At 41.2% G+C, this 16821-nt stretch overlaps 1 protein-coding gene across 1 annotated transcript in view; it reads right to left on the reverse strand.

Moving 5' to 3' along the window:
* Positions 1-16821, reverse strand: part of FAM184B (family with sequence similarity 184 member B) — a gene marked incomplete at its 5' end in the record, with an annotated part of 135882 nt that overhangs the window by 59647 nt on the left and 59414 nt on the right. Inside the window, one exon of the mRNA XM_079715192.1 lies at positions 16008-16115. Within this exon, the coding sequence (XP_079571318.1) occupies positions 16008-16115 (108 nt within the window). The remainder of the gene's footprint in view (positions 1-16007; positions 16116-16821) is intronic.

Below are 16821 nucleotides of genomic sequence, written 5' to 3' on the forward strand. Positions count from 1 at the left end.
TTACATAATATTTACTTCCTGCATTTGAAATGGAGCTCTCCAAGGAGCAGGACTGGGCCTCACTCACCCCGGCATCCAGCCCCGTGCCTTGCATAGTGACAGCACTCATAAATACTTGTTGAGGCGAAATGACTTGACTAATAATGACCACAAATGACTCTCCTTTTTCTTCTGGAGATGATGCAGGCAGGGATCTATGAAAACTTTGCCCCTTCTCTGCCCCCGGTTCACTGTGACCCAGGCACCAGAAACTTCCAGAAAAAAAAGTTGCCTTTAGAATTACCAACACTGACATGGCTTTCTGGAAACCAGTGAAGAATACTGTGAACCTAAGAGAATCAAGGAGACTAGACATGAGAGACCAGGACAAAAGGCTCAGTGGAGTCTCAGCTGTCTATGATGGGGACAGAGCCATACCCAGGATTGGCAACCCTCCCTCTTCATATTCTGGGAGTGGAGTGAAAAGTCTGCTCTCAGTTGGCCTTATTATTTATATCTCTCTTGACTCACTGAAATGCTTTGGCAGAACAGCAAAGAACAACATTTGTCGTGTCCCACGTGGGTGCAGGGTTCACCACACTGCAGTATGCTGCTCACACACCATCTGCATGAGCCTGGACTTTGCACCTCCAGGGCCTCAGCAAAGGTTTGACTCGCTTGGCTGGTATAGAGTTGGCTTGCCAAAAATATCTGAATTAAATTATAAATTTTCTCTGATTGACCAAGTTCAGAAAGTTGTGTGACCTGCTGTGTTGGCAAGGCTGTGGGGAAACAGACACTTGCACGTGCTGCCATGGGGGTACACTGACAACCTTGATGGAAGGCAATGCAGCAAATCTATCAAAGTTAAAGCCACTCATACTGCTGGACCCAGCAAGTTCTACAATGGTAAGAGTTAGCACCTACTGAGGATTTACACGTGCTGGGTGCTGTTTTCATCACTGCTTATATATTAATTCCTTTAGTCCTCACAAAAACCCTGGGAGGTAGGTACTATCATCAGACCCATTTTACAGGTGAAGAAGCTCAAGCAAAGAGACTTTAAGTCAATTGTCCAAGATTCTTTAGCCAGTAAGAAACCAAGCGTCAGGTTCAGGGGACAGCTCGCTTAACCACTATGCTACCCTGTATCCCTCTACAGTGTTATCCATTTAATTATTATCTATAGTGAAAAGTTAGAAACAAACTAAAAAATTCATCATAAGGGAAAGGATACATGTATTACAGTTTTTCTGTTCAAGGGAACACTAGACAGTTGCTCTTTTTTTAAAAAAATGAAGTTGATATGGAAGTGTACGGCTGTGTTGCAATCACCAAGCTATAAAAACGTAAGTTTAGAAAAAAGCAGAGTGAAGGAGAGAATTCTATCATTTGCAGAAGAAAATAATATATTCATAATGATGCCTGCATATGCACCATATGAAAGGAGATACAAGAAGAGGTAAAACAAAATAAAACAGACAGGGAACTGGGGGAGGGGGCACGCTTTTCACTGTATACCTTTATGCACCTTATGAATTCTGTGCTTTGTAGGTAGGTTATCTTTTTGAAAAGAAAATTCAGTTTAAAAGAACAGACTAGGAGATTGGTTCAAGATGGTGGAGCAGAAGGACGTGTGCTCACTCCCTCTTGCAAGAGCACCAGAATCACAACTAACTGCTGAACAATCATCAACAGTAAGATACTGGAACTCACCAAAAAAGATACCCCACATCCAAAGACAAAGGAGAAGCTGCAATGAGACAGTAGGAAGGGCACCATCACAATAAAATCAAATTGCTTAACCACTGGGTGGGTGACTCACAAACTGGAGAACAATTATACCACAGAAGTCTGCCCACTGGAGTGAAGGTCTGAGCCCCATGTCAGGTTCCCCAACCTGGGGATCTGGCAACAGGAGGAGGAATTCCCAGAGAATCAGACTTTGAAGGCTAATAGGATTTGATTGCAGGACTTCAATAGGACTGGGGGAAAGAGAGACTCCACTCTTGGAGGGTACACACAAAGTAGTGCGTGCATCAGGACCCAGGGGGAAGGAGCAGTGACCCCATAGGAGACTGAACCAGACCTACCTGCTAGTGTTGGAGAGTCTCCTGCAGAGGCGGGGGGGGGGTGGCTGTGGCTCACCGCAGGGACAAGGACACTAGCAGCAGAAGTTCTGGGAAGTACTGATTGGCGTGAGCCCTCCCAGAGTCCGCCATTAGCCCCACCAAAGAGCCCAGGTAGGCTCCAGTGCTGGGTCCCCTCAGACCAAACAACCAACAGGGAGGGAACTCAGCTCCACTCATCAGCAGACAAGTGGATTAAAGTTTTACTGAGCTCTACCCACCAGAGCAACACCCAGTTCTACCCACCACCAGTCCCTCCCAGCAGGAAGCTTGCACAAGCCTCTTAGATAACCTCATCCACCAGAGGGCAGACAGCAGAAGCAAGAAGAACTACAATCCTGCAGCCTATGGAACGAAAACCACATTCACAGAAAGATAGACAAAATGAAAAGGCAGAGGACTATGTACCAGATGAAGGAACAAGATAAAACCCCAGAAAAACAATTACATGAAGTGGAGATAGGTAACCTTCCAGAAAAAGAATTGAGAATAATGATAGTGAAGATGGTACAGGACCTCGGAAAAAGAATGGAGGCAAAGATCGAGAAGATGCAAGAAATGTTTAACAAAGACCTAGAAGAATTAAAGAACAAACACCTAGAAGGGTTAAACAAACAGAGATGAACAATACAATAAATGAAATGAAAAATACACTAGAAGGAATCAATAGCAGAATAACTGAGGCAGAAGAATGGATAAGTGATCTGGAAGACAGAATGGTGAAATTCACTGCCACAGAACAAAATAAAGAAAAAAGACAGAAAAGAAATGAAGACAGTCTAAGAGACCTCTGGGACAACATTAAACGTACCAACATTCACATTATAGGGGTCCCAGAAGGAGAAGAGAGAAGGGACCTGAGAAAATATTTGAAGAGATTACAGTCGAAAACTTCCCTAACATGGGAAAGGAAATAGCCACCTAAGTCCAGGAAGCACAGAGAGTCCCAGGCAGGATAAACCCAAGGAGAGACACACAGTAATCTAACTGACAAGAATTAAAGACAAAGAAAAATTATTAAAAGCAACAATGGAAAGATGACAAATAACATACAAGGGAACTCCCATAAGGTTAACAGCTGATTTCTTAGCAAAAACTCTACAAGCCAGAAGGAAGTGGCACAATATATTTAAAGTGATGAAAGGGAAGAAACTACAACCAAGATTACTCTACCTGGCAAGGATCTCATTCAGATTTGATGTAGAAATCAAAAGCTTTAGAGACAAGCAAAAGCTAAGAGAATTCAGCACCACCAAACCAGCTCTACAACAAATGCTAAAGGACCTTCTCTAGGCGGGAAACACAAGAAAAGCAAAGGACCTACAAAAACAAACTGAAAACAATTGAGAAAATAGTAATAGGAACATACATATCGATAATTACCTTAAATGTGAATGGATTAAATTCTCCAACCAAAAGACACAGGCTTGCTGAATGGATACAAAAACAAGACCCAAATATATGCTGTCTACAAGAGACCCACTTCAGACCTAGGGACACATACAGACTGAAAGTGAGGGGATGGAAAAAGATATTCCATGCAAATGGAAATCTAAAGAAAGCTGGAGTAGCAATACTCATATCAGATAAAATAGACTTTAAAATAAAGAATGTTACAAGAGACAAGCAAGGACACCACATAATGACCAAGAGATCAATCCAAGAAGAAGATACAACAATTCTAAATATATATGCACCCAACATAGGAGAACCTCAATACATAAGGCAAATGCCAACAGCTATAAAAGAGGAAACTGACAGTAACACAATAATAGTGGGGGACTTTAACACCTCACTTACACCAATAGATGGATCATCCAGACAGAAAATTAATAAGGAAACACAAACTTTAAATGACACAATAGACCAGATATATTTAACTGATATATATGGGACATTCCATCCGAAAACAGCAGATTACACTTTCTTCTCAAGTGCACACAGAACATTCTCCACGATAGATCATATCTTGGGTCAACAAATCAAGCCTTGGTAAATTTAAGAAAACTGAAATCACATCAAGCATCTTTTCCGACCACAGTGCTATGAGATTAGAAATCAATTACAGGGGAAAAAGACCATAAGAAACTCAAACACATGGAGGCTAAACAGTACATAAGTAAATAACCAAGAGATCACCAAAGAAGTCAAAGAGGAAATCAGAAAATACCTAGAGACTAATGACAACAAAAACACGATGATCCAAAACCTATGGGATGCAGCAAAAGCAGTTTAAGAGGGAAATTTATATCAACACAAGCCTACCTCAAGAAATAAGAAAAATCTCAAATAAACAATCTAACCTTACACCTAAAGGAACTAGAGAAAGAAGAACAAACAAAACCCAAAGTTAGCAGAAGGAAAGAAATCATAAAGATCAGAGCAGAAATAAATGAAATAGAAACAAAGAAAATAATAGCAAAGATCAATAAAACTAAAAGCTGGTTCTTTGAGAAGATAAACAAAATTGATAAACCTTTAGCCAGACTCATCAAGAAAAAGAGGGAGAGGACTCAAATCAATAAAATCAGAAATGAAAAAGGAGAAGTTACAATGGACACCACAGAAATACAAAGCATCATAAGAGACTACTACAAGCAACTCTATGCCAATAAAATGGACAACCTGGAAGAAATGGACAAATTCTTGGAAAGGTATAACCTTCCAAGATTGAACCAGGAAGAAATAGAAAATATGAACAGACCAATCACAGGTAATGAAATTGAAACTGTGATTAAAAATCTTACAACAAACAGAAGTCCAGGACCAGATGGCTTCACAGGTGAATTCTCTCAGGCATTTAGAGAAGAGATAAGAGCCATCCTTCTCAAACTCTTCCAAAAAATTGCAAAGGAAGGAACACTTCCAAACTCATTCTATGAGGCCACCATCACCCTGATACCAAAAACCGGAAAAAGATACTACAAAAAAAAGAAAATTACAGACCAATATTACTGATGAATATAGATGCAAAAATCCTCAACAAAATACTAGCAAACAGAATCCAACAACGCATTAAAAGGATCATACACCATGATCAAGTGGGATTTATCTGAGGGATGCAAGGATTCTTCAATATACGCAAATCAATCAATGTGATACACCATATTAACAAATTGAAGAATAAACACCATATGATCATCTCAATAGATGCAGAAAAAGCCTTTGACCAAATTCAACACCCATTTATGATAAAAACTCTCCAGAAAGTGGACACAGAGGGAACCTACCTCAACATAATAAAGGCCATATATGGCAAACCCATAGCAAACATCATTCTCAATGGTGAAAAACTGAAACCATTTCCTCTAAGATCAGGAACAAAACAAGGATGTCCACTCTCACCACTATTATTCAACATAGTTTTGGAAGTCCTAGCCACAGCAATCAGAGAAGAAAAAGAAATAAAAGGAATCCAAATTGGAAAAGAAGAAGTAAAACTGTCACTGTTTGCAAATGACATGATATTATATAAAGATAATCCTAAAGATGCCACCAGAAAACTATGAGAGCTCATCAATGAATTTGGTAAAGTTTCAGGATACAAAATTAATACACAGAAATCTCTTGCATTCCTATACACTAACAATGAAAGATCAGAAAGAGAAATTAAGGAAACAATCCCATTCACCACTGCAACAAAAAGAATAAAATACTTAGGAATAAACCTACCTAAGGAGGTAAAAGACCTGTACTCAGAAAACTATAAGACACTGATGAAAGAAATCAAAGGTGACACAAACAGATGGAGCGATATACGATGTTCTTGGACTGGAATAATCAATATTGTGAAAATGACTATACTACCCAAAGCAATCTAAAGATTTGATGCAATCACTATCAAATTACCAATGGCATTTTTTACAGAACCAGAACAGAAAATCTTAAAATTTGTATGGAGACAAAAAAGACCCTGAATAGCCAAAGCAATCTTGAGAGGAAAAAAATGGAGCTGGAGGAATCAGACTCCCTGACTTCAGAGTATACTACAAAGTTTCAGTAAACAAGACAATACGGTACTGGCACGAAAACAGAAATATAGATCAATGAAACAAGATAGAAAGCCCAGAGATAAACCCACACACCTATGGTCAACTAATCTATGACAGAGGAGGCAAGGATATACAATGGAGAAAAGGCAGTCTCTTCAATAAGTGGTGCTAGAAAACTGGACAGCTACATGTAAAAGAATGAAATTACAACACTCCCTAACACCATACAAAAAAATAAACTCAAAATAGATCAAAGACCTAAATGTAAGACCAGACACTATAAAACTCTTAGAGAAAAACATAGGAAGAACACTCTGTGACATAAATCACAGCAAGATCTTTTTTGACCCACCTCCCAGAGTAATGGAAATAAAAACAAAAATAAAGAAATGGGATCTAATGAAACTTAAAAACTTTTGCACAGCAAAGGAAACTATAAACAAGACGAAAAGATAACCCCCAGAATGGGAGAAAATATTTGCAAACAAATCAGTGGACAAAGGATTAATCTCCAAAATATATAAACAGCTCATGTAGCTCAATATTAAAGAAACAAACAACCCAATCCAAAAATGGGCAGAAGACCTAAATAGACATTTCTCCAAAGAAGACATACAGATGGCCAAGAGGCACATGAAAAGCTGCTCATCATCACTAATTATTAGAGAAATGCAAGTGAAAACTACAATGAGGTACCACCTCACACCAGTCAGAATGGGCATCATCAGAAAATCTGCAAACAACAAAAGCTGGAGAGGGTGTGGAGAAAAGGGAACCCTCTTGCACTGTTGGTGGGAATGTAAATTGATACAGCCACTATGGAGAACAGTATGGAGGTTCCATAAAAAACTAAAAATAGAGAGACAAAGGGAAGATGGCGGAAGAGTAAGACGCGGAGATCACCTTCCTCCCCACAGATACATCAGAAATTCATCTACACGTGGAACAACTCCTATAGAACACCTACTGAACGCTGACAGAAGACCTCAGACCCCCCAAAAGGCAAGAAACTCCCCACATACCTGGGTAGGTCAAAAGAAAAAAAAAGAATAAACAGAGACAATAGGATATGGACGGGACCTGCACCAGTGGGAGGGAGCCGTGAAGGAGGGAAGGTTTCTACACACTACAAGCCCCTTCGCGGGCGGAGACTGCAGGTGGCGGAGGGGGAAAGCTTCGGAATAGCGGAGGAGAGCACAGCAACAGGGGTGCGGAGGGCAAAGCGGAGAGATTCTGGCACAGAGGATCGGTGCCCTCAGGCACACACCAGCCCGAGAGGCTTGTCTGCTCGGCCGCCGGGGCGGGCGGGGCTGGGAGCTGAGGCTCGGGTATCGGCTTTCAGTCGGAGCGCAGGGAGAGGACTGGGGCTCGCGGCAGGAAGAGAGCCTGAAGGAGTTAGTGCACCACGGCTAGCCCGGAGGGAATCCGGGGAAAGGGTCTGGAGATACCGGAGAGGCAAGAGACTTTTTTCCCTTTTGTTGCCTGGTGCGTGAGGAGAGGGCATTAAGAGGGCTGCTTGAGGAGGCGCTGGAGACAGGCGCGAGCCGCGGGTAAGGCGCGGACCTCGGAGACGGGCGTGGGACGCTGGGGCGGCTGCTGCTGCTGCTGCTGCTGCTGCTGCTGCTGCCGCCGCCACTGCCACCGCCGCCGCCGCCGCCCGCCGCCGACGCCCGCCGCCGCCCGCCGCCGCCGCCGACGCCCGCCGCCCGCCGCCGCCGCCGCCGGCCGCTGCCGCGGGGCCTGTGTGCGAGCGCGGGTCACTGTCCGCCCCGCCTTCCGGGGGGCCTGTGCACCCCACCACTGCCGGGGTCCCGGGACCCGGGGACGGCTTTCCCGGGAGGGCGCACGGAGCGCCACGGGCTGCTGCAACGTCACGCCGGCCTCTGCCGCCGCAGGCCCGCCCCACACTGCGCGCCCCTCCCTCCCCTCTGCCTGAGTGAGCCAGAGCTCCCGAATCAGCGGCTCCTTTAAACCCGTCCTGTCTGAGCGAAGAAAGGACGCCCTCCGGCGACCTACGCGCAGAGGCGGGGCCAGGTCCAAGGCTGAGACCCGGGAGTTGTGAGAGCAGAGACAGGGAAATCTCTCTGTGCAGCCTCGGAGGCAGCGGATTAAAGCTCCACGGTCCATTTGATGTGCCCTGCGTCTGTGGAGTGCATAAATAGACAGCGAATCATCCCAAATTGAGGAAGTGGACTTTGAGGACAAGATTTAAGACTTTCCCCCCTTTTTCCTCTTTTTACAACGAATTATCCCAGATTAAGGAGGTGGACTTAGCAAGATTTCAGACTTCTCGCCCTTTTCCTCTTTTTACAACGAATTATCCCAAATTGAGGAGGTGGACTTGGAGAGCAAGATTTTTGATTTTTCCCCCTGCTCTCTTTTTGTGAATGTGTATGTGTAATCTTCTGTGTAAGATTCTCTCTGTATAGCTTTGCTTCCACCATATGTCCCTGGGTTCTATCGGTCCGTGTTTTTTTTCAATAATTACTTTTTAATTTTAATAACGCTACTATATTTCATACTTTATTCTATTTTACTTTACCTGCTCTTTCTTTTTTTCCTACCTTCACTTCCTCCCTCCCTCCCTCCGCTCCTCCTTTCCTTCTTTCTTTTTCTTTCCTCCCTCCCTCCCTCCCACCCTTCTTCTTTCCACTTTCTTTTTCTTTCCTTCCTCCCTCCCTCCCTCCGCTCCTCCTTTCCTTCTTTCTTTTTCTTTCCTCCCTCCCTCCCTCCTACCCTTCTTCTTTCCACTTTCTTTTTCTTTCCTTCCTCCCTCCCTCCCTCCTTTCTTTCTTTCCTTCCTGCCTCCCTCCCTCCCTTCTTCCATTCACTCTTCCTTTTGCTTTCATTCTTCCCTCCCTCCCTCCTTTCTTTCCTTCTTTCCATCCTTCCTCCCTCCCTCCCTCCTTTCTTTCTTTCTTCCTTCCTTCCTTCCCTTCTTTCCCTCTCTCTTTCTTTCTTCTACTAATTCTTTCTTTCTACTTTTTCTCACTGTTATTCTGAGCTGGGTGGATGAAAGGCGCTTGGTGCTGCAGCCAGGAGTCAGTGCTGTGCCTCTGAAGTGGGAGAGCCAACTTCAGGACACGGGTCCACAAGAGACCTCCCAGCTCCACATAATATCAAGCAGCAAAAATCTCCCAGGGATCTCCATCTCAACACCAGCACCCAGCTTCAGTCAACGACCAGCAAGCTACAGTGCTGGTCACCCTATGCCAAGCAACTAGCAAGGCAGGAACACAACCCCACCCATTAGCAGAGAGGCTACCTAAAAACATAATAAGGCCACAGGCACCCCAAAACACACCACCGGACGTGGACCTGTCCACCAGAAAGGCAAGATCAAGCCTCGGCCACCAGAACACAGGCATTAGTCCCCCCCACCAGGAAGCCTACACAACCTACTGAAACAACCTTAGCCACGGGGGACAGACACCAAAAACAACGGGAACTACGAATCTGCAGCCTGCAAAAAGGAGACCCCAAACACAGTAACATAAGCAAAATGAGAAAGCAGAAAAACACACAGCAGGTGAAGGAGCAAGATAAAAACCTACCACACCTAACAAATGAAGAGGTAATAGGCACTCTACCTGAAAAAGAATTCAGAACAATGATAGTAAAGCTGATCCAAGATTCTATTTCCAAGATCCAAAATCTTGGAAATAGAATAGATAATATGCAAGAAACAGTTAACAAGGACCTAGAAGAACTAAAGATGAATCAAGCATCGATTAAAAACACAATAAATGAAATGAAAAATACTCTAGATGGGATCAATAGCAGAAAAACTGAGGCAGGAGAACGGATAAGTGAGGTGGAAGATAAAATAGTGGAAATAACTAATGCAGAGCAAAATAAAGAAAAAAGAATGAAAAGAACAGAGGACAGTCTCAGAGACCTCTGGGACAACATTAAACGCACCAACATTCGAATTATAGGGGTTCCAGAAGAAGAAGAGAAAAAGAAAGGGACTGAGAAAATATTTGAAGAGATTATAGTTGAAAACTTCCCTAATATGGGAAAGGAAATAGTTAATCAAGTCCAGGAGGCACAGACAGTCCCATACAGAATAAATCCAAGGAGAAATACGCCAAGACACATATTAATCAAACTGTCAAAAATTAAACACAAAGAAATCATATTAAAAGCAGCAAGGGAAAAACAACAAATAACACACAAGGGAATCCCCATCAGGTTAACAGCTGATCTCTCAGCAGAAACTCTACAAGCCAGAAGGGAGTGGCAGGACATAATGAAAGTGATGAAGGAGAGAAACCTGCAACCAAGATTACTCTACCCAGCAAGGATCTCATTCAGATTTGATGGAGAAATTAAAACCTTTACAGACAAGCAAAAGCTGAGAGAGTTCAGCACCACCAAACCAGCTTTACAACAAATGCTAAAGGAACTTCTCTAGGCAAGAAACACAACAGAAGGAATATACCTACAATAACGAACCCAAAGCAATTAAGGAAATGGGAATAGCAACATACATATCAATAATTACCTTAAATGTAAATGGACTAAATGCTCCCACCAAAAGACACAGAGTGGCTGAATGGATACAAAAACAAGACCCATATATATGCTGTCTACAAGAGACCCACTTCAGACCTAGAGACACATACAGATTGAAAGTAAGGGGATGGAAAAAGATATTCCATGCAAATGGAAATCAAAAGAAAGCTGGAGTAGCAATTCTTATATCAGACAAAATAGACTTTAAAATAAAGACTATTAGAAGAGACAAAGAAGGACACTACATAATGATAAAGGGATCGATCCAAGAAGAAGATATAACAATTGTAAATATTTATGCACCCAACATAGGAGCACCTCAATACATAAGGCAAATACTAACAGCCATAAAAGGGGAAATCGACAGTAACACAATCATAGTAGGGGACTTTAACACCCCACTTTCACCAATGGACAGATCATCCAAAATGAAAATAAATAAGGAAACACAAGCTTTAAATGATACATTAAACAAGATGGACTTAGTTGATATTTATAGGACATTCCATCCAAAAAAACAGAATACACATTTTTCTCAAGTGCTCATGGAACATTCTCCAGGATAGATCATATCTTGGGTCACAAATCAAGCCTTGGTAAATTTAAGAAAATTGAAATTGTATCAAGTATCTTTTCCGACCACAATGCTATGAGACTAGACATCAATTACAGGAAAAGATCTGTAAAAAATACTAACACATGGAGGCTAAACAATACACTACTCAATAACGAAGTGATCACTGAAGAAATCAAAGACGAAATTAAAAAATACCTAGAAACAAATGACAATGGAGACACGACGACCCAAAACCTATGGGATGCAGCAAAAGCAGTTCTAAGGGGGAAGTTTATAGCAATACAATCCCACCTTAAGAAACAGGAAACATCTCGAGTAAACAACCTGACCCTGCACCTAAAGCAATTAGAGAAAGAAGAACAAAAAACCCCCAAAGTTAGCAGAAGGAAAGAAATCATAAAGATCAGGTCAGAAATAAATGAAAAAGAAATGAAGGAAACGATAGCAAAGATCAACCAAACTAAAAGCTGGTTCTTTGAGAAGATAAACAAAATTGACAAACCATTAGCCAGACTCATCAAGAAAAGAAGGGAGAAGACTCAAATCAATAGAATTAGAAATGAAAAAGGAGAAGTAACAACTGACACTGCAGAAATACAAAAGATCATGAGAGATTACTATAAGCAACTCTATGCCAATAAAATGGACAACCTGGAAGAAATGGACAAATTCTTAGAAATGCACAACCTACCAAGACTGACTCAGGAAGAAATAGAAAATATGAATAGACCAATCACAAGCACTGAAATTGAAACTGTGATTAAAAATCTTCCAACAAAAAAAAGCCCAGGACCAGATGGCTTCACAGGCGAATTCTATCAAACATTTAGATAGAATTCTCAAACTGTTCCAAACAATATCAGAGGAAGGAACACTCCCAAACTCATTCTACGAGGCCACCATCACCTTGATACCAAAACCAGGCAAGGATGTCACAAAGAAAGAAAACTACAGGCCAATATCACTGATGAACATAGATGCAAAAATCCTCAACAAAATACTAGCAAACAGAATCCAACAGCACATTAAAAGGATCATACACCATGATCAAGTGGGGTTTATTCCAGGAATGCAAGGATTCTTCAATATATGCAAATCAATCAATGTGATACACCATATTAGCAAATTGAAGGAGAAAAACCATATGATCATCTCAATAGATGCAGAGAAAGCTTTCGACAAAATTCAACACCCATTTATGATAAAAACCCTGCAGAAAGTAGGCATAGAGGGAACTTTCCTCAACATAATAAAGGCCATATATGACAAACCCACAGCCAACATTGTCCTCAGTGGTGAAAAACTGAAACCATTTCCACTAAGATCAGGAACAAGACAAGGCTGCCCACTCTCACCACTCTTATTCAACATAGTTTTGGAAGTTTTAGCCACAGCAATCAGAGAAGAAAAGGAAATAAAAGGAATCCAAATTGGAAAAGAAGAAGTAAAGCTGTCACTGTTTGCAGATGACATGATACTATACATAGAGAATCCTAAAGATGCTACCGAAAAACTACTAGAGCTAATCAATGAATTTGGTAAAGTAGCAGGATACAAAATTAATGTACAGAAATCTCTGGCATTCCTGTACACTAATGATGAAAAATCTGAAAATGAAATCAAGAAAACACTCCCATTTACCATTGAAACAAAAAGAATAAAATATCTAGGAATAAACCTACCTAAAGAGACAAAAGACCTGTATGCAGAAAATTATAAGACACTGATGAAAGAAATTAATGATGATACAAATAGATCGAGAGATATACCATGCTCCTGGATTGGAAGAATCAATATTGTGAAAATGACTCTACTACCCAAAGCAATCTACAGATTCAATGCAATCCCTATCAAACTACCACTGGCATTTTTCACAGAACTAGAACAAAAAATTTCAAAATTTGTTTGGAAAAACAAAAGACCCCGAATAGCCAAAGCAATCTTGAGAACGAAAAACGGAGCTGGAGGAATCAGGCTCCCTGACTTCAGACTATACTACAAAGCTACAGTAATTAAGACAGTATGGTACTGGCATAAAAACAGAAAGATAGATCAGTGGATCAGGATAGAAAGCCCAGAGATAAACCCACGCACATATGGCCAACTTATCTTTGATAAAGGAGGCAGGAATGTACAGTGGAGAAAGGACAGCCTCTTCAATAAGTGGTGCTGGGAAAACTGGACAGGGACATGTAAAAGTTTGAGACTAGATCATTCCCTAACACCATACACAAAAATAAGCTCAAAATGGATTAAAGACCTAAATGTAATGCCAGAAACTATCAAACTCTTAGAGGAAAACATAGGTAGAACACTCTCTGACATAAATCACAGCAAGATCCTTTTGGACCCACCTCCTAGAGAAATGGAACTAAAAACAAAGATAAACAAATGGGACCTAATGAAACTTCAAAGCTTTTGCACAGCAAAGGAAACCATAAACAAGACCAAAAGACAACCCTCAGAATGAGAGAAAATATTTGCAAATGAAGAAACTGACAAAGGATTAATCTCCAAAATTTATAAACAGCTCATGCAGCTCAATAGCAAAAAAACAAACAACCCAATCCAAAAATGGGCAGAAGACTTAAATAGGCATTTCTCCAAAGAAGATATACAGACTGCCAACAAACACATGAAAGAATGCTCAACATCATTAATCATTAGAGAAATGCAAATCAAAACTACAATGAGATATCATCTCACACCAGTCAGAATGGCCATCATCAAGAAATCTAGAAACAATAAATGCTGGAGAGGGTGTGGAGAAAAGGGAACCCTCTTGCACTGCTGGTGGGAATGTGAATTGGTACAGCCACTATGGAGAACAGTATGGAGGTTCCTTAAAAAACTAAAAATAGAACTACCATATGACCCAGCAATCCCACTACTAGGCATATACCCTGAGAAAACCATAATTCAAAAAGAGACATGTACCAAAATGTTCATTGCAGCTCTACTCACAATAGCCCGGAGCTGGAAACAACCTAAGTGTCCATCATCGGATGAATGGATAAAGAAGATGTGGCACATATATACAATGGAATATTACTCAGCCATAAAAAGAAACGAAACTGAGCTATTTGTAATGAGGTGGATAGACCTAGAGTCTGTCATACAGAGTGAAGTAAGTCAGAAAGAGAAAGATAAATACCGTATTCTAACACATATATATGGAATTTAAAAAAAAAATGTCATGAAGAACCTAGGGGTAAAACGGGAATAAAGACACAGACCTACTTGAGAATGGACTTGAGGATATGGGGAGGGGGAAGGGTAAGCTGTGACAAAGCGAAAGAGAGGCATGGACATATATACACTACCAAACGTAAGGTAGATAGATAGTGGGAAGCAGCCGCAGAGCACAGGGAGATCAGCTCGGTGCTTTGTGACCGCCTGGAGGGGTGGGATGGGGAGGGTGGGAGGGAGGGAGATGCATGAGGGAAGGGATGTGGGAACAGATGTATAAGTATGACTGATTCACTTTGTTATAAAGCAGAAACTAATAAAAAAAAATAAATAAATAAAATAAAATTTAAAAAAACTAAAAATAGAATTACCATATGACCCAGCAATCCCACTACTGGGCATATACCCAGAGAAAACCATAATTCAAAAAGACACATGCACCCCAATGTTCATTGCAGCTCTATTTACAATAGCCAGGTCATGGAAGCAACGTAAATGCCCATCAACAGAGGAATGGATAAAGAAGTTGTAGTACATATATATAATGGAATATTAGCCATAAAAAGTAACGAAATTGGGTCATTTGTAGAGATGTGGATGGACCTAGAGACTGTCATACAGAGTGAAGTAAGTCAGAAAGAGAAAAACAAATATTGTATATTAACGCATATATGTAGAACCTAGAAAAATGGTACAGGTGAACCGATTTGCAGGGCAGAAATAGAGACACAGACGTAGAGAACAAACGTATGGACACCAAGGGGGGAAAGCGGAGGGGCGGGGGTGATGGTGGTGGGATGAATCAGGAGATTGGGATTGATGACATATATACACCAATATGTACAAAATAAAAAACTAATAAGAACCTGCTATATAAAATAAATAAATTAAATTTAAAAAAAGAACTATACCTGTAAAGTACATAACAGTTGCCTAATAGAAAACACAACACCAGATGTTTAATTCTATTACTAAATGTCCACATTGTGTTAAAGCTATTTGTTTATATATATTTCTCCCATGTGGCATGTAGCTCAGAGGCTGGCACTTGTTATGTATTTCACAGATGACTGCAGAATGAAGGAATAACGTGCATGTTGAATTGAATCAAGTGGAATTGATACTCATCAAGGTTCCTCCTGCAACTCTATGTAGGAGTGGTCTGTACTTCTCTCTAGAATTAAGCTCATGGAGGGATCACGGTCTAGACCCAGGAGGGTCGGATGACAGCCGAGTTTCATGGTGAAACAACCCAAGCTTCTCAACATGCACTTGAGGGGGAGTTATGATTACTGTTATGCTTCTTGCTGGGCAGAATCAAAGACCCCACTCTAGCCCAGTGCCCCTTGATCTGCCAGCCAGGCTGCTCTCAGAGAGGGAGAGAAGAGTCATCTGACAAGCCCTGTTCTTTTTCAAACCACGTGGATAATTACTCAGAACTCTATTTTCGTCGTGGTTTTTGCAAACTGATTTTATAATGATTTTTTATTTCAGGCATTTTGGCAGTTCTAAGGGGGGAAATAAAAGAGCCCATTAATGCCAGCATGTGTCACTGGGGACACCAAAGTGCTGAAAAGAAGAAGAAAAATATCCTTAATTAAAGCAGAAAAAGCTAGAGGTTACCTGGGTCTCCAAAATGTTGCAGTGCTGGCAGTCCAATTCTTGGGGCTGTTCATTGCCTCTAGGGGGAAGTACATTATTCTGTTGGATAAATTCTTCCAGCCTTAAAACCTAAAACAGAAGAATAGAAACATTCAGCAATAAAACAAAGTCCTATCACCCGGCTGTGGTCATTAATCTGGGACCCATTCCCTTGGGTCAATCAGTTCTGGGGACTGTGCCCCACTAGACAAATCCCAGACATGCTTCTAGAGAGGCCATTTCTAATTAGCTAGTTGCTTCATCTCTCCAGAAGAAGATGAGCCTGGTGGGTTTACAATATTCCACACTTCTCTTTAAATTATTCACATCCACATAACTATATCAGAGCTGTAGCATGGTTTCCATTAGTTTTCATACCATTCCTGGAAGGCCACCCTATTTCTTTTTTACAAAGTTAGCTGGTAAAGAAAAGGAAAAATATTTAAGAATTATACAGATAATATGAGAGAAGAGTGGCTAAATGCTGCTATTAAATTATAAAGGCTTAATTATGATTATTATTAACCAACTAATTGTAGAGTGTCAATTAAACGGTCTGGTTTCCCTGCTCTAGACTTTGAGAAGAACAAGGTCAATAACCATAAAGGAACCTCAGATGTTGCTAAAACTAATGCTCCTCAGGCAGCTCCTCAGGTGTAAAGTGGGGAGGAGAAGGGACAGAGAGCAAGATGGTAAGATCATAAAATATCGTCCCTGCCTTCAAGGAGCTGTCATCTTATGGAGCAGACAGATGCATGTTTACAATCACAACAACATTCAGTAGACACATGTACAA

The sequence above is a fragment of the Hyperoodon ampullatus genome (genome assembly GCF_949752795.1).
Source record: "Hyperoodon ampullatus genome assembly, chromosome: 1".
Classification (NCBI taxonomy): domain Eukaryota; kingdom Metazoa; phylum Chordata; class Mammalia; order Artiodactyla; family Ziphiidae; genus Hyperoodon; species Hyperoodon ampullatus.